Raw genomic sequence first — 21,208 nt, 5'->3', positions numbered from 1 at the left:
ATAGAGCTAGAGGATATGGGATATGATGTCAGAGTGTTGGTTAATTAACACAAGAAGGAATTGCAATTCCTAGATTTTACTGCACGTTTCCAGTACATGGAGATCACATGGGCTGTGGTTTATATGTACATTGTACACAGTATAATACTTTCACGCCTCAATACGTCAGGTAGTACAATACCATACCACAACACACCCCCATCGAAAGATTTTCAACAAGGCATTCAAATCAAGCGAAGGACGTGGAACAGGCTACCAGCCAAAGAATCAACAGTGCTATCTGCTACTTATTGCGACAATGGCTCTTTTATATTGAGTTAGTAAACTATCTAGATCGGCAAAGGCGAAGTCTTTCGTTTTAACTTCGACGCTAGGGTATACAAAAAAACAAGCCAAGACTTGTTGAAAATATCTCTAGCTACACCATATGGGAGACATATTGGTCTCAATTAACTGGCCGGAGGACGAACAAGGAACCAGGGAAGGCAGTCCGTTGCTCTCATTCCAAAGGACGCACGCTAGACGGGTATCTTACGGAAGCTACCTACCGCGCTATTCTCTGGACCAAGGCTATCTTCAGAGGCTCTTATCTTCCAGCCTTCCTCCTACCTTGCCCTCATCTACAACACCTACTCCCGTTTGCGAAGAACCAGCAACAAAGGGTTCTCGAGAGTTTGCTCGCCCCTTTTATAGTCGCCCATCAGAGGAGGCAGTGCAAAGGAAGAAAGAGGCGGGACTTCCTGAGGAAGCAACACCTCTTCGCCCTCAAACTTTGCAATTCAAGCATTCTTCAAGTTGCTCGGCAGGAGCTTCTTTGCTCAAAGAAGAAGAGGAGGCCAAGCCACTTTTATCGCCAAAAGAGACAAAGCTAGAAGTCCCTCCTTCATTAAGAAGGCACTGTCATCACGATTCACTCATAGATTCACCATCTCCAGTGTTTGACAGTGAGGCACTAGTATTTGAATGCGAGAGGCAGCTCATTGGACTCCTGGATTACATAGAGACTCACCTCAAACAAGTAAATGATGATCTGATCCAACAGCAGCACAGATTGAGTATGAATGTCCACGAGAGTTTAGTTCCTATATCAAGTATCAATACTGGCGAGGATCCTGAAGATAAATCAAGCCTCAAATCAGGAAGCAGTAACTCGCTGCCATCCGACACGACTTCCATAGGCGGAGACTCTGGAATCGAAGATGATCACTTAACCACGCCTAAAGGTTTTTTGTCTCGGATGAAAGAAGTCGTAGAGTCTTTAGTGAATAGCTTGAACACCACCGTCAAACAACTTGATGAGATGGTAGGCATGTATGATGAGCGTTCTAATGGAAACTTGGGTCGTTCAACGCTCTCACGTCACCTTGAGAGAAGGAACTCGCTTCAAAAGCAACTGAAGGATTCTTTGAAGAAGATCGACAAGGAACTGGATGATTTTTACGAGAAAGAACGCAACAGTGTCAAGATAACGTCAGCACTGAACCAGGCCAAGAAAGAGAGCCTTGGCTGTACCGGTTTCCTTACTCTCATTCTTTTACTATCAACTATTGGAATAATGTCCTTTTTGGGAGGTTATTACCCCAATCAGAGGTGGGTTGTTGTACTCAGACTTATCAGAAGTCCATTGATTATAAATCTGTTCCTATTCCTCATTGGATTCAACATACTAGCCTGGTCAAGGCATAACATTGATTATGTTAGGATTTTTGACTTTCCTCTTGATGCAATTCCTACTCCTCGCCTGATATTTAACATAGCGGGTATTTTTACTATTCTTTTCTCTCTCCTCTCTTCTGTCTGTTTCATCACAAATGATGATAGTTATTTATACATAATCGACAAAGTCGTTGCTACTCTCATGTGGCTCACTCTCCTTCTTTTTCTCATTAATCCTTTCAAGGTTTTATATCGCAGTGGTCGTCTCTCTCTTATCTTCGTTTTCGTGAGGATCATGATGGCTCCTCTACCAGTTGTTAAATTTGGCGACTTTTGGTTAGCTGATCAGCTAAACAGCATGGTGCCACTCTTACTGGATGTGCAGTACTTCATCTGTTACAGTAGCCTATCAATCTCCTGGACTGATGAGCTTAAATTGAAATCCTGCACTATGAGTCCTATTGGCATAAGAGCAATCATATCGTGTCTGCCGGCACTTTGGAGGTTCTGGCAAACTATACGCTGTTACCAGAAGACCCGTAAGGTCGCCCATCTTATTAACGCAGGGAAATACTTTACTACTTTTCCCGTTGTCATCTTTGCTTTTATTTTCAGTATCGAAGTCAAGTCTCGGAGCTGGAACAGTCTTACTTTTAGCCAAGTCGGTTGGATTATCATATTGTGGTGCATATCATCCGTCATTCACTCTCTCTACACCTTTTACTGGGACATCAGGATGGACTGGGGCCTCCTCTGCATATCAAAAGGGACGCTACTCCGTCCTACACTCTACTATCCAAAGTTTGTCTACGTCTTTGCCATCATTTTCGATTTCGTCATTCGTTTCGCTTGTGCTATCAAACTGACCCTAGCCATTGTCTACCATAATGATTCTGACGTCATTTATTTTGCTCTAATTATTGCGGAGCTGCTCAGGCGATGGGTGTGGAATTTTTTCCGTATCGAGTATGAGGATATACTCTCGAGAAGGCGACACATGTACTGAAGCTTATCATAGGAGAAAATGTTATTTAATAATTATTATTATCTTCCTCTCTCTTTTTTCCTCCCTCCTCTCTCTAAGTCTCCTTTTCCTCTCTCTTTCTGGACTATAATAAACCAAAAACATACTCCATTCATTACATATTGATATTTTATTTATTGCACAAAATTAATAATAATTATTAAACAGTTTCCAATTATGGTAACATAATAATTATAGAAAATCTATTTTTGCTTAAAATAGTTATTATAAAGGCGTGGCTCAGCTAATTGTATGGGCCCACACATGTGGTCTTAATTTTGAATTTTTGAATATAAAATCTAAAAGAAGAGGTGTATTATTTTATCAAAGAAAAGATGCCAGAGATAAAGCTAAAGCATGTTTGTTCCGTCAGTAGTGAAGACCCGGTCAGTTATTGATTCTTATGCAAATTGTCAATAGCATCTTGTTGAATTTCATTCCTCTCCAAATGGGTTGTGGGCGTGGCTCTATGATAACATGTACTCTACTCCTTTTTTAAAAACTAGAATCATCCAGCCGACAATTTATTAGGACAAGAAACGTATCGTAAATGGCAGTGTGACTCAGCCGGGGAGAAGCAGGCAGTAGTGGTGATAGAGGTAATTATAAAGGGATAATATCTACTACAGTACTACCACTAATTAATGTTAGCGTCTGGTGATGTAATGGGATATTATGTGTGTGACTCATTATTTGCTTGCATGCCTAAGGATTATCTCTGGTTAGTTTCTATGGAGATATTGTGACCGTGTGTAAACATGGGAACACTCCTTTGAACCAATAACATATTGCCAGCTGCTTAAAATGCTATGTACTACATATGCATGCATAAATGATTTAATTATAATACTAGCATGAGATCATTGCTGTTATTGTTGGTTTTTTCTTTCTTTTTAATAGTTTGATAAAGCATCTGTTATACATTCTGTTGATATTGGTCAGTGATGGTTTAAGATTTTTAAATTAGAAATGTCTTTGCTCTCTTTCCCCCTCTCTTCCTTTATACACTTCCTCTTTCCCTTTCTTTCCAATTTCGTTTCTATTTCTCTCTCTCTTTTTCCTTTAGGCAATAATGGCAGTGCCTTTATAGAGGTCCTGGTTGGTAACAGTCTAAGCTCAAGTGATTATGAAGTCTTGGTAATGGCCAGTAGCTTTATGTCTCCGGTTGAGAGCAAGTCCTGGACTAATATCAATAGAGTTCGTATGTTTGGTGAGTAAAAGAGAGAGAGAGAGAAAGAGAGAGAGGAGGGAGTTTAATGCAAAGCATACTGGCTAATAATATGTAGGTAAAGATAAATTATCTAAAGCAGTCTGTGATCAGAAATGGGATAGAGTCAAGCTAGTTTGTACCCAGCCTTTCAACAAGGTGAGTTTGATTATACTAAAGATGGTTGGTATAATTATTTTTATTTCATAGAATGAGAAATATGGCATCTCTTTTGTCAAGTTTCTTTCTCCTCCCACTGCTTCAAAGGATGGGGGAGGGGTCACTGAAGAGGCCACACCTCCTAAGAAAATTGGGATCTTTGATTTGAAGTCAGAACCAAAAGCTGGCGGAACGTTACTCTTTAAGAAAGAGCCAACCTCAATGGCAGCAAAGGTAGCAAATAACTTACTCATTGTATGGGAGCTGAGATATGGTCATGTGATGTAAGAATTAATGGTCTTTTTCAGAAATTGGCTTATTTTTAAATGTCTGTAACTTGAAAATTTGAGCTCAGAATCAGCTCAAACTTTCTACATAGCATAAGTACATCAATATGTATCAGAAAATGTAATAAAAATTTGTGGTCATTTCGGAGCCATTTTTTGGAAAAAACCATGGGCTATATATATATAGTACAGGGATTTTTTCAGATTTTGGCTCATTTAAAAAATGGCCGCAACTCAAAAATTTGAGTTCGGAATCAGCTCAAACTTTCTACATAGCATAAGTACATCAATATGTATCAGAAAATGTAATAAAAATTTATGGTCATTTCGGAGCCATTTTTCGGAAAAAACCATGGGCTATAGTACAGGGATTTTTTCAGATTTTGGCTCATTAAAAAAATGGCTGCAACTCAAAAATTTGAGCTTGGAATCGGCTCAAACTTTCTACATAGCATAAGGACATCAATATGTATCAGAAAATGTAATAAAAATTTATAGTCATTTCGGAGCCATTTTTCGGAAAAAACCATGGGCTATAATAGTACAGGGATTTTTTCAGGTTTTGGCTCATTTAAAAAAATGGCTGCAACTCAAAAATTTGAGCTTGGAATCGGCTCAAACTTTCTACATAGCATAAGGACATCAATATGTATCAGAAAATGTAATAAAAATTTATGGTCATTTCGGAGCCATTTTTCGGAAAAAAACCATGGGCTATAGTACAGGGATTTTTTCAGATTTTGGCTCATTTAAAAAAATGGCTGCAACTCAAAAATTTGAGCTCGGAATCGGCTCAAACTTTCTACATAGCATAAGTACATCAATATGTATCAGAAAATGTAATAAAAATTTGAGGTGATTTTGTAGCCATTTTTTGGAAAAAACCCCAGGCCTTGGGTACTTTTCAGAATTTTAGCATTTAAAAAAATGGCTGTAACTCGAGAAACTGAAGTCAGAATCAGCTCAAACTTTCTGTACAGCATAAGTACATCAATATGTATCAGAAAATGTAATAAAAATTTGGGATGATTTTGTAGCCATTTTTCAGGAAAAACCATGGGCTATAGCCTTGGGTATTTTTCAGAAATTGGCATATTTTTAAAAAATGGCCATAACTTTCCTGCTACTACTGCATGGTGGCTGGTATACAAAATTAGTTGCTTAATTCCTAGTAATATTTATTTTCATTTAAAAATAATAATAATAATAATGATAATAATAATAATAATATTCTTAATTTCCTGGTATTGGTCATTACCCTGACTGGGTTAAAGGTTATCAAAGTTTGGTTTACTCTTCCCAATAGTCCCAGCTGTTGCTAATAGCCATTCATTATGTTGACATGAAATTACCGCTAAACTTTTGATATCAAATATTAGACTCTATGATTGATATTATTAATACTTACAATTTTATAGGCAAGGCAGGCATCGATTGAATTAAGTAAAGATAGAGGAACTGGCTCATCTGAACCATCAGATAAATCACCTTCTGCTGATAGAAAAGTACATCATACACTCTCCTCCAATTTTTCATTTTCTTTCATTTTTAGAGAGTGTCCAGCAAGGCGGATAAGGACCCTGTTCCACTTCCTAGCAAGAAAGCAAAAGGTTACTAAAAATTCCCATCATTGATTAGTTAGTTCAATGCTGTAGCATCAGACGATCAAGCAGCTTCAGACCCAATTTTATTTGAAGAAATAATGGTAATAATGATGAAATGATTCATTATAATAATATTGATTTTATTATTATTTTTAGAAAGGGGTCGTGTTCAGTCTGAGTGGTTTCCAGAACCCCCTGAGAGGGAATTTGAGAGAAAAGGGACTGGAAATGGGGGCAGAGTATGAGCCGGACTGGGGGCAGCGCTGCACTCATCTCATGTGAGCTCTGGTCACATGCCTACCACATGAGTCTTATTTTTATATTTATGTAGCTCTGCTTTTAGTGGCACGCCCAAGTTTAACACAGTGAAATGTAAGTCATTTAATATATTTATTGTATCATTTTGTTTTAAAAACTATCTTGCATGTACATGTAGCAAAGGGTGGGTTGATTGTTAAGAAGGAATGGCTCACTGATTCTTATGACAAGAAGAAAAGGCAGCCAGCTTCAAAGTATGTACACAATTACTACGCATACATATACATGTACATGTACATGTACATATACATGTACATGTACATGTATATGTACATGTATATGTACATGTACCTGCATGTACATGAGGCAGAGAAAATCCTACTATTTTGTGTAGGGGAATATATTACTCTGAAATAGAAAGTTTAATTATAAATACACATGTTGACATAGACCTGCTTGTTATTGCTTTTATTTATTAATTTTTATGATAGATATAGATTCTCAACTGATCCCTCAGAGGGGAAACAGTACGACAAGAAAGAGAGAGACATATTTAGTAAAGTATCGTACACTCGAGAGAGGAAGGAAGAGGAAACGAAGGAGAAAGAAGTTGCTACCAAGCCTCCGCCCAGCAATACAGGAGGCTCCACCCAAACCCCGCCCACAGAAGAAGATCCTTATGGCGGGTCTACTGATGAAGGATCAGATATGGAAATGAATCAACCCGGTAAGTATTATTATTATCAAGAGTAAATAATAATTAGAGGAGAGTGTCCTACTGTGCCTATACCCCCTGCTTCATCACCGCGTAGAATTGAAGAGTCACATTCAGGATATTTCCGTATTTTCATTGAGTTTGAGTAGTTATTGCTGAATAACTACTGAAAAATACTGAAAATAACCGGAATGTGACTCTTCAATTCTACGCCGTGATGAAGCAGACCCTATAGCCAGTAGGACACTCTCCTCTAATTATTATCTATTCTTGTTATTATTTATTTATTTATTTGTTTGTTTATTATTCCAGGGTCAGAAGATTACGACACTGAGGATGAGATACAGAGGTATGTAAATTATTTGTGTGTCATTATTATAATACTATCAATACATCGTGTGATGTCATTAGTAAGAGTGCTAGTGGTGCACATTCCTAGCATTTCATTAACCATCCTTGTGTGTTTTTAGTTTTTACACGCCTACAACAGGAATTGGTTATTTCCTAATTCCACTATAATATTATTATTTTACATATGTATTAAGATTAGTGTATACACTACATATTTGTGTGTGTGACTGTGGAGGAGTAGGTACATGAGAATAATGAACACGAGAATGTACATGTACATATACATGGTTTGGGATGGAGAGAGAGAGAGAGAGAGTAAGGGGATGGAAATGTTGTGTCTAATTGTGTATGTTTGTTAACTTGTGGTGATCTTGTTTTGAAGGTGTTTTAGTCATGCTTTTCTCTATGCACATGATGAAGTGGGCCCATCGTCTAAACTGGTGGGTGGCCCTATACCTCTTGCCTCCTTATACTTTAAAACAAAAGTACATGTGATGTGTACTGCATGTATATATTTTTATTTGCTAAAATTTGTGTCAGCCAGCCAATAGCCTAGCTCCTATTTTAATAATAAATTGTATTAATTATACGAGTTATTGCCTATGTACCAGTTGTTGCATGCCATTGAGCAGTGTTTGGTTGTTATGGTTGTGTCTTGGCTGAGATTCACTCCAGACAAAGTTTAGTCTTTGTTCAAAAACCTCTTTACTTCTCTCTGCCTCTCACTCCCTCTCTTACTGCCTCTCACACACAAGCCAGTTCTTTCATCTCTTTATTCCTTCCCTTCCTCTTTTCTCTATTGCACATGTACATACATATATGCATCTATTATTATTATTACTATTATTATTATTATTATTATTATTATTATTATTATTATCATTACTATATGAATCGGCATACTATCAGGAAGTCTGCTTCTTTTAAATGATTTCAATATTTCCTTTTCCATGGAAACACTTGTCCTTAATATCATAATGTCTGAGATAATAAACGATTTCCTTTCGTCTCGTCAGTACAGTACACTATACATGTATGTAGGCCTACCTTTATATTGCAGCGTGTAGTACAAGTATAATTAGATTTTAGACTCCTGAGGTTCACTGATTTCAGTTGCTTGGAAGTGTGTCTGTGTGTGTGTGTGTGTGCATACATACAGTACTCACGAGTTAATTCCAATACTAGGAATTAAGACTTTAGAATAAGCAAGAGATGGAGGGTCTGACATTAATTATTACGGCAGCTATCATTTTAGTGCTTGTCTGTACACATTTTTACATTATCAGTACTATGGAAACGTCTATTTTTAATGTACACTAGTACATGTAAACATGCACCAATCGAGACATTGTACATTAGGTAAGATAATGACGTCACCTTGTGTGACAGGGAAGCATCCATACTACGCTACTATAGACAAGTCTGGTAGTTTCCTGTACTAATAAGATCATTAATTAATATCGTTTTATATTGGCTAGAATGTGTCTCGGTTGTATGCTTTTGTCTGTCACTATAGTCTGAAGCAGTCTGCCCTCATTGTTCTCTTAATGATGTCATATGATGATTGGTACACTAGCTATTATTGCTATGGTTATAATGATAATAATAATATTAGCTTAGTATAGACTGGTATAAAAACATAGACAGTAAAGCTTAGGGCAGCTTCTTGGTAAAAGTTAATTTAACAAATCCTTCTTTTTTTCTCTTGTCTTTTCACCAAACACATCACAACTATAATATCACATAAATAAAACTAATTATATACAGCCCAGCATTGGTGTAGGATCCTTTGTTTATGTGTATATCTTGTTGTCACCCACTCCCTCATTTGTCCTCCTTACTCCTTAGTCGGTTAAGCCCTCCCTCTCTCTTTATTATTCCCACCAGCTGTAAGCTATAGTGTAATCCCCCCTATGTATGTTTACTTGGTGGGTTAAAGTTCACTCATTATTGTCAGATCGGTTTCCTTTCTGTGAGTACAGCTAAGACATATATTGCTATCCATGTAGTCCAGCTTACATTTATATTTGTATGTACATGTATTTTTGTTCTTGCATGTTTGACTATGTATGGCTACTCTCTTTAATCTGATTGATTATAGCCATGTAAGTGAAAGTGAAATTAGTTCAATTACAAGTCAAAGTAAATTAAATCCCTTACATCCTAATCCTATTATCCTAGCTATCAACGGCACACACTGATTCTGCCTCAGCAGTTTTTCCTTTAATTATAATATGCTATTGTCACAACTTAACAAGTTCAGAAATACCTCGTGCATTTATATGTTCATAATTGAAGCCTTGAATTTGTGGCATGCACATACAGGATAAAGCAGTTATATGTACAAGACATGCCCTAAGGCTGGAGTGATCACTATAATGGGAAGACAGGCCAAGCATATAGTACATATATGTGTGTGTGTATATATATATATATATATATCTTATTTTTAGCTCATTAAATCCTTAGGACTTATAACCTGATCAAAAGCATTGTTTATATAATGATAAGAATATAAGAGGATGTGGGGCATGACTCCTGTGTATGGCTTAATGTCTGCGTGTGACTACACCGGCCTTTATCATAAATACTCTACTTATATGTAGTACATATACTTTATTATTGTACTACATTCGCTATGTTAGGCTGTATTTTGTATTTTGTGATATCCATTGATGGTGTCGTAATTATTTTTTGTTCTCACATCCTTGGTCATGTTTGGCTGAATGAAGGAGGAAAGGGCGTCATGCTGCATGGCTTCATTTTTAAACCTGCCAAGTTGTAAACATAAAATTACAAAACGTTCACACCGCTATAGTGATAAATATAATTATTGTTATCATTATTATTATCATTATTAGTCATTATGTTTGTGTTGTTGGTATAATGCCATTTCTAGCTCGCTCTCTCTCTTTGTAGTGTCACGTTAATCACATGAAGCATTTCCTGGATGTTATTTTGTAAACTACAGATATTGCTCCTTTTATCCATTGAGAACTGAGAGAGTGGTGTTTGTCTCTCTCCTTTACTCTCTCTCTCTCTCGTTTCCTTATACTCTTGTTGCATTTCTGATCTTGTGTGGTCTCATGCATATGCAGTGAATGTAGTTCTATATTAAAATAATGGTGTATGTGTACATTATGGGTATGAGTACATTGTGTGTGTGTGTGTGTGAACACATTTTGTGTGTTTGGATGTGTGGCTTTGTGTGTGGCTGCATGTGAGTGCTATTTAGGTTTGAATCGGTGGAATTTTTGGAATTTGAATTCTTCGTTTTAGGGTTGTTAACAGCGAGAGAAAAGGCAACGAAACTCAGACGGATAAATCAACTGAAAGTTAGTTAATGTGTGTGTGTGTTTATTGTTTATTCCTCTTTCCCCTCCAATTCATTATTGTATATTATGCATAGTGTTTCCTTCCTCCATTTATTATGTATAGGATGTCCGTCATTTCCTTGTACTTTATCTTATCACTACCTTCATCTCTTCCTCAATTTCCCTCCCCCCCCCCTCTCTCTCTCTCTGTAGGCTCAAAGAAAAAGAACTCGGCCTCGTTATTAAACCTGGCTGACTTCTTTTCTGATTGCGTTTTTCTGCTTTATGGGGATTTCAGTTCTAGTGACATGAGGCTGTTAACGCGTTACATCAGAGCATATAATGGGTGAGCTCATTAGACAAACAAGTGCATCGCATCATTACTCTAACAGACAGTGTGTAATCTATACAACGTACATGTACATGGCTACATTAGTGCACATACCAGTGGTTGATGATGCTCACTTCTTATTGGGTTGCAATTAATTAAGTGTATTTTGTTTTTATAATGAGTAGTATAATGGTTTCATTCGTCGTTTGAAGAAAAGTATATTTAAATGATGAATATCATGATGCAGTATAGACATTAAGTGGTTTAAGGTATGCTTTAAGCACGGAAGAGATTCAGATTGGGGCTGATAGTAGCAATTATTATTGATTATTATCAAAACCTGACACACATAGAAACATACAGAGTGCGTGTACCCTTTATATGTATTCAATTTACAAATGAAACCATTTGATTAATGGAAATAGAGAAAGAGGTATATAGTGAGTAAAATCTCTCTAATATTCGTATTACTTCATTTTACTATTATATGTTTTATACTTGTACTTGTGTATGCATTCATGAGTAAACTCTTATGTTTAAAGTGAATGTGTTGAGACAATAGAAGCAATAGAGAGCAATAGAGAGCAATAGAGTCATGGGAGAGAGAGAGAGAGAGGAAACGATACACAATGTTTGCTTGTTTGCAATAATTTCAAGTTATTTTTAAATGTGCATGGCAGCCTGTTAGCTTTAAATTCCAGCTGTCGGTTTCCTTGACAGATGTAGCTTCAATATGCCGTGGCAGATGTTTTGACAACAAGCCTGGATGTACATGTATATACTCTCCTCTCTCTCTCTCTCTTTCTACTCTCAAGCAAACATCCCAAGCCAGACATAGTGACTGTTAATATTTCCTGTTTTGATTAAAGTTCATGCTCTCCTGCAGCAAGCAAGAGTGAATGGAGACTCCTTTTAATGCCCCTTACCTCTAACACATTACTATATGCATTGTTTGTGTGTGTGTGTGTGTGTGTGTGTGTGTGTGTGTGTGTGGTAGTTACAGGTGTGGTGGTGACAATAATAATATGTACGATACTATTCACTCCAGAGGCCATTTATCAACAATGGGTGGTGTGCATTGTATATGAGTGATATCTGTATTGGAAATGGTATTATTTCATATTCCATGATCTCATTTTGTATTTGGTTTCCTATCTCATATATGACCTGAGGCTATCGAGTGTGATGGTCATGATCTTACAGTCAGCATTATTATAGTAATAGGATTAGCATGTAGCATGTATGGTCCATCATGTGATAAAAGCTGTGGCTTAGCTATACAATATGCTTATTCTTTGGCCACGGTATCATGTGTCAGCTAGTATTAGGTACACTAGCTGAACCCTGTCACTGTATTATATCAATGAGTTTGCTGCCCTCAGCAGGAAGTGCAGGTTAAACTTTCCTCTGCATATTAGGATGTGCTGTTTAGGCTACTTTATTGCAATTATGTTCTGTTATCAAAATAATTGCTCTCATGATGTGAGAGCTGATTATTCATGTCTCTCACACACACTCTCTCTCTCTCTCTCTGTGTATGTACGTAACAGTCATGTGTACTCCACGGTGACTATGTTTAGTTTCAATTGTAGTTCTGATTTTTTTCATATCACGCAATAAAGCTTGAATAATGATAATAGTTTCTCATAGTTGAATATCTGAGCCCAGTCTTGCATTATATTATTGTTCTTGTGTGAGCCCTCACTTACTCTCTCTCTCTTTCCAAATTTAGCATTAACAATTTGAAGTTGTACTGCATGTAATTGTTTATGCTAGTCCTGCTACATTTAAAAGTCACGTATATAATTTGTTGTGGAGAAAATTTTGTCTCTATAAGAAGAAGAGCTACTTCAAGAGAGAGAGAGAGAGAGAGAGAGAGAGAGAGAGAGAGAGAGAGAGAGTGAGTGAGTGAGTGAGAGTGAGAAAGAAAGAGAGAGAAAGTTAGAGAGAGTGAGGGATCTCAGGGTACACTCTGTATGGAAGACACAACCAAAATCATAATGTATGAACATAATCCAATGAGAGGTCAAAAGTAGGATGTGGTCCCCCCCTTGGTTAGACTGGTATCCATGACAATTCTACTATGTCGTCTTGGAATGTACCACCTTGCGAAACCTTATCGCTATTATTTTTATTAATTGCTAATTGTAACTGACAGTAAAGCTGGCCCACTGCATCAACTTATGGGCATCTATTGGTGATACTAATTTTAGATCTGCTTATTTTAGACAGACGTAACGCTTTGGCTACAGATTACCAATGTTCATAAGAATTTGTGCATATGTACACTTACATATGCCTCCCTCCCCCCTCTCTCTCTCTCTCTTCATTTCAACTCTTCTCTCTCATTTTGTTCCCATTTGGACTCTCATAGCCCTAGCATAGTGACTTCTCACTCATCCATTGATGAGCTATTATTATTATTATTAAAAATTATTTTTATTGTTTTTAGAACAATCGAGAATTACATGAGTGATAAGGTGACACATGTTATCACACAGAGTGAGTGGGATGAGAATTTTGATCAGGTAAATATGATATCCTACTATTATTATTATTATTATTATTATTATTATTATTATTAAAAGCAGTGATAATAATAATGCACTTGATTGCAAGTGTGCCACTTTATTGTATCAAATGATATTAGTGTAGCTACGTTAATTCTAGTTTGAATGTATTCAGTCTTGTTGCATTAGTGTTAAATGAGAGCTTTTGCAGTGATAGCTTTTAGTGACTTATTTTTATCATTGTTAGGCTAAGTCAGAAAACAGTTCGTTAGTCTTTGTTGGCCCTGACTGGATATTTGCCTGTCACAAAGAGCAGGCCATTGTGTCCTGTGAACAATTTGCTATACATTCTTAAAGTATCCTTGTCTTTTTACTTTGTTGTTGTTTTTATTTTATCTGGATTTATTTCGAAAAATTAAAAATTATGTGAAGAGCGGCCAAGCGCTAGGAAGAACTATGAATATCATTACCGGTCGGCGAGCCTAATGAATCTCGTTGATGTTCGTATCTATTAAAATGTTCATTCAATCATTTCCTTTCCTTATTTCCACTAATCTATCTTCTCTTTTTCACAGCAGCTTCTCGCCAATTGTGTGATAGGAAGTTAGAATCAGCAGCGTTTCTCTGCTTGCGAGTCTTGTATGTACTGAAGGAGCTACTTGGGGAGTTTGCTCCAGCAAAAAGTTCAGTCAACTTGTGGAAAACAGCAGCCAAAGTCGCTCACTTCCAACTCCGGCTTTCTCTTCCTGTCCCCGGATATAAACTTGCCACACGCACACAAACTTGCAGGATAGATAGGATAGAGAGAAAGGAGACAGAGGAGTTCTTTTTGCACTCATAATGTCAGTCCACACACCACAGCCTGTGCATCGCTCGGCTACCATTGAGATAGATCCGGTCAGAACTCTACTGGTCATTGGTCCTCAGATAACCTCAATATGCATCTCAGAGTCAAAGAAGATGCCAAATTCCCCTCTTTCTCACCCTCACCCCGGATTCCTCTCATACAGAGCACTGGCTGAGAGTGGCATTAGGAAATCCCTCGAGCTGGAGTATGCAAACCAGACGGAGCACGCCAGGGAAAGAAGAGAGACCTTGCTGCGGAACGCATACGAGCTAGACCCTCCTTTCGCCATGAGCAAGGTCATTGAGAGCCTCCGTGAACGCAATGGCTACCAGAGGTGGCTAGAGGAAGTATTTGCACCATGTAAGGAGCTAGGCCTGGAGTTTGAGAGCTCACGAACCCTCCAACACCTCCTCAGCCTAAGGAGGAAAGGTGTTAGACTCCTTTACACACATTACGATGATACCCTCGCTCGTGCGATGGGTCTTCCTGTAGTTCTCCCTGAAGACGGCGAAGATGAAGTTAGGAAATGGGCTCAAGGATTCCCGGCATTGCTACACCTTCATGGCGTCCACACACGACCGAGCACTGTCAAGATCGATTGCGTTAGTTATAAGACAGAGGTTGGGTTTGGGCGAGTGGGGGACATTATAAGAGAGCAGTTCCAGTCCCGTATGCCGTTATTTATCGGGTATGACAGCAGCCATTTTCTCGACCCTTTTCTCTCTAAAATCGTCTCGACTTTTGCAACCGTGTCTGTAATGCCCACCTCTCTCCCACTGCTTCTCTCGTTGTCACGGAAACAGCTCTCGGTTCCAGACGTCCTCCCGATGGCAGTTGAGCCCAGTACCAGTCTGAGTTCGCTCGTGAAGATCTCAAAGACTCATCTCAGCATTGGTGAGTCATCAAATGAATTGAATTTGATATTTTTTAAAATGATTATGGTGTCTCTAAGTATACTATTGGTTGCATTTTATGACTGATTTTAGCTATTTTAATTCCTGGGAGTAAAACTTCCCCACAATGCAACGTGATTCTAATTAGATTATTCTGGAATGAAATACTAATTTTTGGTTGGGGTTATTAGTATATGTCATCTTGTGTGCGTAATTGCATTTATTATAAAGATTTCCTTTCCGCTGAACAGTAATTAATGATGTGTGTGTATGATATAAGGAAAATGAAAGGCTTACTAAGTATCTTGATTGTTGTTTATTTATGGTGAGCCTGCTCCAGTTTTATAGTGTTTTAATTCGTATTGTGACTGTGACTCTGTGTGTGTATGTGTGTGCACTTACTAATTTGTTCTTGCGGGTAACTTATTTGGTCCTCTCACCCATCATCATGTGATCCTTATAAGTACTGTCACTACTTATAGTTTAAACCACCCCAGCAAGACTTTATGGGAACATTATAAATGATCATGACATGTTTTTCTAAGAGAGAATTTCATCAAGTACTGTATTGTACTTGTAGCGGGCAGCTTCCAGCTGTAAGAATGTACCTATGACAACAATAAGGTGCTATTTCCTCCTCATTCCTATGTTACTGTACTTAGAATATCAGCCAATTCATGAGTGTGTGTGTGTGTGTGTGCATACATTGTGATTTCCTTTTTAGAGTAATTCCTAGCAGTGCATGAGCTGTAGTGGCTTCCAATAGATTTAACCACATATACTCAATAGGCCCCAATAAGATGCAATGCATATAATATTAGATTATTATCACCATCACTTTTTTGTTAATCCCATTTCCAAGAGAAATCAGTAAATTTTGGGACTATGGACTCAGTAACAGTCTGCAGTTTAGCTTTCAGGTTGTGTTTGATTGGGAAAGAAACCGTTCTATTCACTCAACTCAATTCTTAATAATAATAATGAAACACACACACACACACACTTGCTACACACGAGGCAATGGTTCAGTGCCTTATGCCTCTGAGTGTTTTTAGCCTTTTATGTGCTACAAGTACAAAGAATAGATAGTGTTGTTGTATTGTCTTGTAGATACACATTAGGTTACAACAGTTTTCCTTTCTCTGATAGTTATGGTGTGTTTACTTGCCTTTCCTTCTCATTTTCCTTGTTTTCTGTCAGTTTAGTGAGTAATTGTACGTATTATGAATATAATACTGTGGTTTTCTATACAAAGTGTTTATTTTATAATCATAATGTGACTTCTCATTACTCTGTGTGTGTGTGTGTGTGTGTGTGTGCATGCGTGTGCATACTTCATTCAATTAATGTACCCAGTTCCTTTTTATTTCCTTCTCTTTTATAACATAATTAATCAGCTTGCCTCAAATGACTAATTATGAACTCCATGCATACTTCATTGATTAAAAGCATGCGGTTCACCACAAGTATTTGTACACGCGGGTATAGTCCCATTTCTCTCCTCTTGCCCTTTGAACTAAATTCTTAATGTAATATTTTCCTTCTCTCTGTCCTTCCCCTCTTGATTTCTTCCGCCTTCTCTCTCCCACCCTCCCTCTCTCTCTCTCAGCTCCTATTAGTGATTCTTTTCACCCAGTATCCCTTCAGCTTGTCTGCAGCTCCAAGGAGGAGGTCTCTGAGATATTCGAGCTCCTTCATCAGTTCCCGAACGTTCTTGTGAACCTCACGCAGCGTGGAGACAACGACCTCTACGTCATAGACCTCCAGACCAACAGGCAGGTATTGTTAAAGGTCTGGCTGAAGGTCTTCTCTCCGCTAGTCATTTCAAAACTGGAAGGACTCACTGCCATTGAGGTCCAGGGAAGCTTTCTAGTTAATTTCAATCCACAAAAAGACGAATCAGGTAAGCAGAGAGGGAGAGTTGTGATAGTGAGATCAGTCCATATATTATTAATACAAAAACAAGTAGGACGGGAGCACAGCCCACAATAGTCCGTTCTCATTGTTATTATGACCTCTGGAGTATGGGGCCCATGGTATTAGTGTCTGTGCCTGTCTAGATTAATGTCTAATTACCTCATGTCTGAGTATTGATAACCATAAGTTAATACTTCTTGATTACCTTACTCTGTATGCATACTGTCTGCCTCTTAATGAGAAGAGGCACATTCATACATTCATAGAGTCCAGACAATACACCTGCTGAGGTTTCGATTAAATGTTGTCTAGCCATGAGATCAGTACCCATTACCTCAATCCATCATTATTATATTAATCCACCACATTATCCATCAGAGAGAGTCCATCAATGCATGCAGTGCATGTACTCCAGTGCTTGTGTGTGTAAAAGCGTTTCTGATTGATGGTCAGTGTTTGCACGATGATCCCTCCATAACTTGACCACAATGTTCTAATATGGCTGGCATGTGCTATCAAAGAAAGGGAGGGGATGACAGGAGGTGAAAGAAGAAAGTCCTTTACCAGCTTGTGGTTTGCTTCTATATGCAAACACAGAGCTTGACATCATTTGATTAGCGTAATTCATAATGGGATGTTTTAGCTCTTCTTTGTGAGTGTGTGTGTGTTGTCTATGGATGAACTCACTCTCTCTCTCTCTTGCTCTCATTGTGTGTTCTTGGAAGCTTCAACTGTTACACTGAAGACTTATACATCAAAGTGTGTGTGTATATATACTCGTGTATACTTTTATTTTCAATCTCTTTCTCTCCCCCCTCACTATGCATGTACATGCAACATGCACGCAACAGGCTGCTACAGCATTCTTACATGTAGTAGCAGACATGCTTTGTCCCATTGTTCTCAGGTCTGCTCTTGTTTATGCTTGACTGTGTTTATTGGATTTATTGTGAGAGAAATCTATACCGTAATAGATACACTTCCTTGTACACTAGTTGCCTTGTGTGGACTCACTAGGAGGAAGTAAGAGAGAGATGCATTTCACTGATGACAAACAAGATAAAAGGAAGAGAGAGGGAGATGATATTATGATGATACCATCTAAAAACATATTTTAAGAAGACGATTGTAATGAGACTAAAGCGACTTGGAGGGGGAGAGAGCGAGAGAGGAATGTAATTTTAAGACGTGCAATGACATCACAAGCCTCTGTTATTACATATACATATTATCATATTATGTTGCCACATTTGCTTTATGCTTTAATACATGCATGATGTGTATCGCTTCAGTTGTCCTCTCAGCATTTCAATGTGTAGTATAGGTGTAGTCCCTGCATTCTGGTCATTTCCTTGTATTTTATATTGCGGTGTAGCCCTAGATGTTGCTGGCCTGGTGTAAAGCTTCATTGCTTTCATGTTACACGGAAATAGCTATCATAACATTGAGGGAAGGTATAAATCCCTTGTTATGGCAGTCAGTCCACAGCAAAAAGAAATTAAGAGTGTGTTTGTATTTCTATACTCATTTGTGCAGCTTCATTTACCACATCTCTCTCTTTTCTCTCTCCCCCCCCTCTCTCTCTCTAGTTCATCGTTTTTCTCCATCACTCCACACTCCATCAGGCTCATTTCCACACTTGGCCACGCCTACTCCTCTCTGGAAGGTTCCTCAAGTTTCTCATTTCCCTTCTCCTCCCCTCGTTCATTCTGCTGCCTCTTTGGAAGCTCAAAAACTACAACTCTTGGCCAGTCAGACTGTTGCTGCTAATGCAAAAATTGGCCATAGCAAGTTTATTAGGCGAAACCAGTCCGATATAACATTACTTTCTGATCAGCGAAATCAGCAGTTGATGCAACAAACTGATGAACACACACAACCTAAAAACGGTCTCCTAGTTCATCAGCGGAGTGCTCCTACATTCCCACTATGTAATCCGTTCTTGTTTGCAAGCACGGGAGGTGCTGGGAAGCTCGTCAGCTCTGCCCCTTTTAGCTCCACCCCTTTTAGCACCGCACCTATGGCTGTGAGTGGAGTCGAGAGACGGACTCCACCCATCGTGACCCCAGGGAAAATGGGAGAGCGTAACTCGTTTGAAACGAAAAAGGAGGAGTTCATTCGTGAGGCACAAGAGTGGAGTAAGCAAGTGAGTACTAAGATCAAAGGCAATGGGAGCGAGAGCTCAAGCACTAGTACTGCTAGTAGAACTGACCTAGAGTCTCCGCCGCAACCACCAACAATATCCTCCGGCCTGCCTCTAATACCACTAAATGCTTCAAGTCATTTACTGCCTCAGTCTCCGCCCACTACAACTCCATCTTCTCCGTCGCACAAACCCTTTTATTTCTTGCCGTCTCCTCAAACTAACGGGACTATTTTTGGTCTCTCTCGGGGCATTCTAGCTCCTCCTCTCTCCTTCCTCACGTCTTTATCAAAAATATCGAGTCCTACTTCCGTCCATAACGGGCTCCTGGCCACGCCTACTTTGCCGTCAGACTCGAAAGTCGTTCACGTGATGCAAGATGGGAAAGTATTTGCGACTACCTCTTATTCTCTCGACGGGGAGGAGTCTGAAAGTGGACGGAGCAACCGAAGTCCAAAGAGAGTAAGTTCTCCAAGCTCTGATCCCGAGTTCACTCGCTCTCCTAAAAAGAGAAGACGTTCGTCTTCTCTTCCTGACGTGAATCAACTCAAGTCCTCTCTTCCTTCATCTCCCGTATCTCCCTCTCCAGTCTCAACTGTTACCCCAGTGTCTGGCCTACCGGAGCACACATTCGTCTCGTTGATGGGCGGCACTGGTGGCGTAACCGGACAGGCTATTCCTCCTATCTTCTTCTCCAACATACCTCAGGCTACGATGACTAATAGCCTTAAATTAGAGTCAAGCTCTGTGGAGCCTGACAGCGAAGCTAAACACGCTCCTCCATCACCTGATATCGATGTAGCATTGCATCCAGGTATGTTAGCAACTTTTGTAGCACATAGATTATAATATTACTCATTTTAAAAGCTACATAAGTTATAATATTACTAATTTAGAAAATAATAATTGCATCTTTAAAAGTACATCTATGCATGGCCCTGTGGTTTGTATATTTACCATACTGAATCAAATTGATGTTATAGTTAGCCAGTGAGTGATATATGGTTCAGTTGGATGGTTTTCTTTTCCTTATTGGACTGGCTGAGGTGCTTACCCTAGGCCCACTGTGGTCAAAGTTTAATGAATGCTTTATCATAATCTAATATCATCATTCATCAGTGCTGGCTGATTATGCATGAATACGTAATGTGATAACTTTAATCCAATCTTGGGTCTTGTGCACAAACACGTTCATTATTATGTCATCATTCATAATATACCAGCTGTTAATTGTCCACAAAACAACTTAAAATTGAATTTACTTGTTGCCCCAATTAGAATATATATAAGTGATTTCCTCTTCATTTAATAGTCAGAGCATTCATTCTGCATTCCATGCACTTGAATGGAGTTGCTCATTAGTCATTAATAGTCAACTGTAAAATTAGAAAGAAAATGCCAAACACTTTAATAGACATTGTTACCTCCTTCCCTTGTAAGGGCTTGATCTTATTAAACTATCATTATTTGGTACATTTATAAACTTCCATCCTCATATAACTATTAAATTTCAATTCTCTCTCTTTAGTACCACCTGGTAGAGGTCCTATACAGCTCTGGCAGTTTCTCCTTGACCTCCTGATCTCTCCTGACAAGACTCACCTCATCCAGTGGACCGGGAATGGCTATGAGTTTCACATAGCCCAGCCTGAGGAGATAGCTAAGTTATGGGGAGCAAGGAAGAACAAACCTCGTATGAACTACGATAAACTTAGCCGCGGTCTTCGCTATTATTATAGCAAAGGCATAATGGATAAAGTCCCCGGGAAGAAATTGACCTTCAAATATACTTGTGACATTCAGCAATATATCATACAGAGAGCTAAGAGCTCAGGGTCGTCGCCAGTTTCTGCTGGAATTCTTACAAACTAGTTTTATTAAAGATTTTATATGTCTCTCTCTCTCTCTTTGTCCATTGTACATTAATTTTATTATTATGATCAGCTATAATGTAATTTTCTCTCAAAATTAATTATTAATTTTTAATAAACT

The 21,208-nt window shown here is 38.5% G+C and overlaps 3 protein-coding genes across 3 annotated transcripts; all 3 read left to right on the top strand.

Annotated features, from left to right (window-relative positions):
• Positions 1–65: 65 nt before the first annotated feature.
• On the top strand, positions 66–2,872 carry LOC105312479 (phosphate transporter PHO1 homolog 1-like). Its single transcript, XM_011405168.2, has one exon. It carries the CDS (start codon positions 428–430, stop codon positions 2,660–2,662), a length of 2,235 nt encoding a protein of 744 aa, XP_011403470.1. The 5' UTR covers positions 66–427; the 3' UTR covers positions 2,663–2,872.
• A 55-nt stretch (positions 2,873–2,927) lies between these two features.
• LOC100638211 (DNA repair protein XRCC1-like) lies at positions 2,928–13,817 on the top strand. Its single transcript, XM_003385985.2, has 18 exons — positions 2,928–3,066; positions 3,187–3,279; positions 3,581–3,617; positions 3,747–3,890; positions 3,967–4,046; positions 4,098–4,280; positions 5,752–5,838; positions 5,886–5,943; positions 5,989–6,038; positions 6,094–6,215; positions 6,269–6,309; positions 6,374–6,449; positions 6,687–6,922; positions 7,223–7,259; positions 10,541–10,596; positions 10,789–10,921; positions 13,359–13,434; positions 13,664–13,817. Exons 1-18 carry the CDS (start codon positions 3,016–3,018, stop codon positions 13,769–13,771), a joined length of 1,668 nt encoding a protein of 555 aa, XP_003386033.1. The 5' UTR covers positions 2,928–3,015; the 3' UTR covers positions 13,772–13,817.
• A 136-nt stretch (positions 13,818–13,953) lies between these two features.
• On the top strand, positions 13,954–21,188 carry LOC109581454 (uncharacterized). The gene is made up of 4 exons (XM_019995563.1): positions 13,954–15,157; positions 16,766–17,059; positions 18,663–20,030; positions 20,745–21,188. Exons 1-4 carry the CDS (start codon positions 14,257–14,259, stop codon positions 21,086–21,088), a joined length of 2,907 nt encoding a protein of 968 aa, XP_019851122.1. The 5' UTR covers positions 13,954–14,256; the 3' UTR covers positions 21,089–21,188.
• The last annotated feature ends 20 nt before the right edge of the window (positions 21,189–21,208 follow it).

Source organism: Amphimedon queenslandica, unplaced genomic scaffold, assembly GCF_000090795.2.
Source record: "Amphimedon queenslandica unplaced genomic scaffold, v1.1 AMPQUscaffold_13438, whole genome shotgun sequence".
NCBI classification, from domain to species: domain Eukaryota; kingdom Metazoa; phylum Porifera; class Demospongiae; order Haplosclerida; family Niphatidae; genus Amphimedon; species Amphimedon queenslandica.
This window is presented reverse-complemented; position numbering and strand designations above follow the sequence as displayed.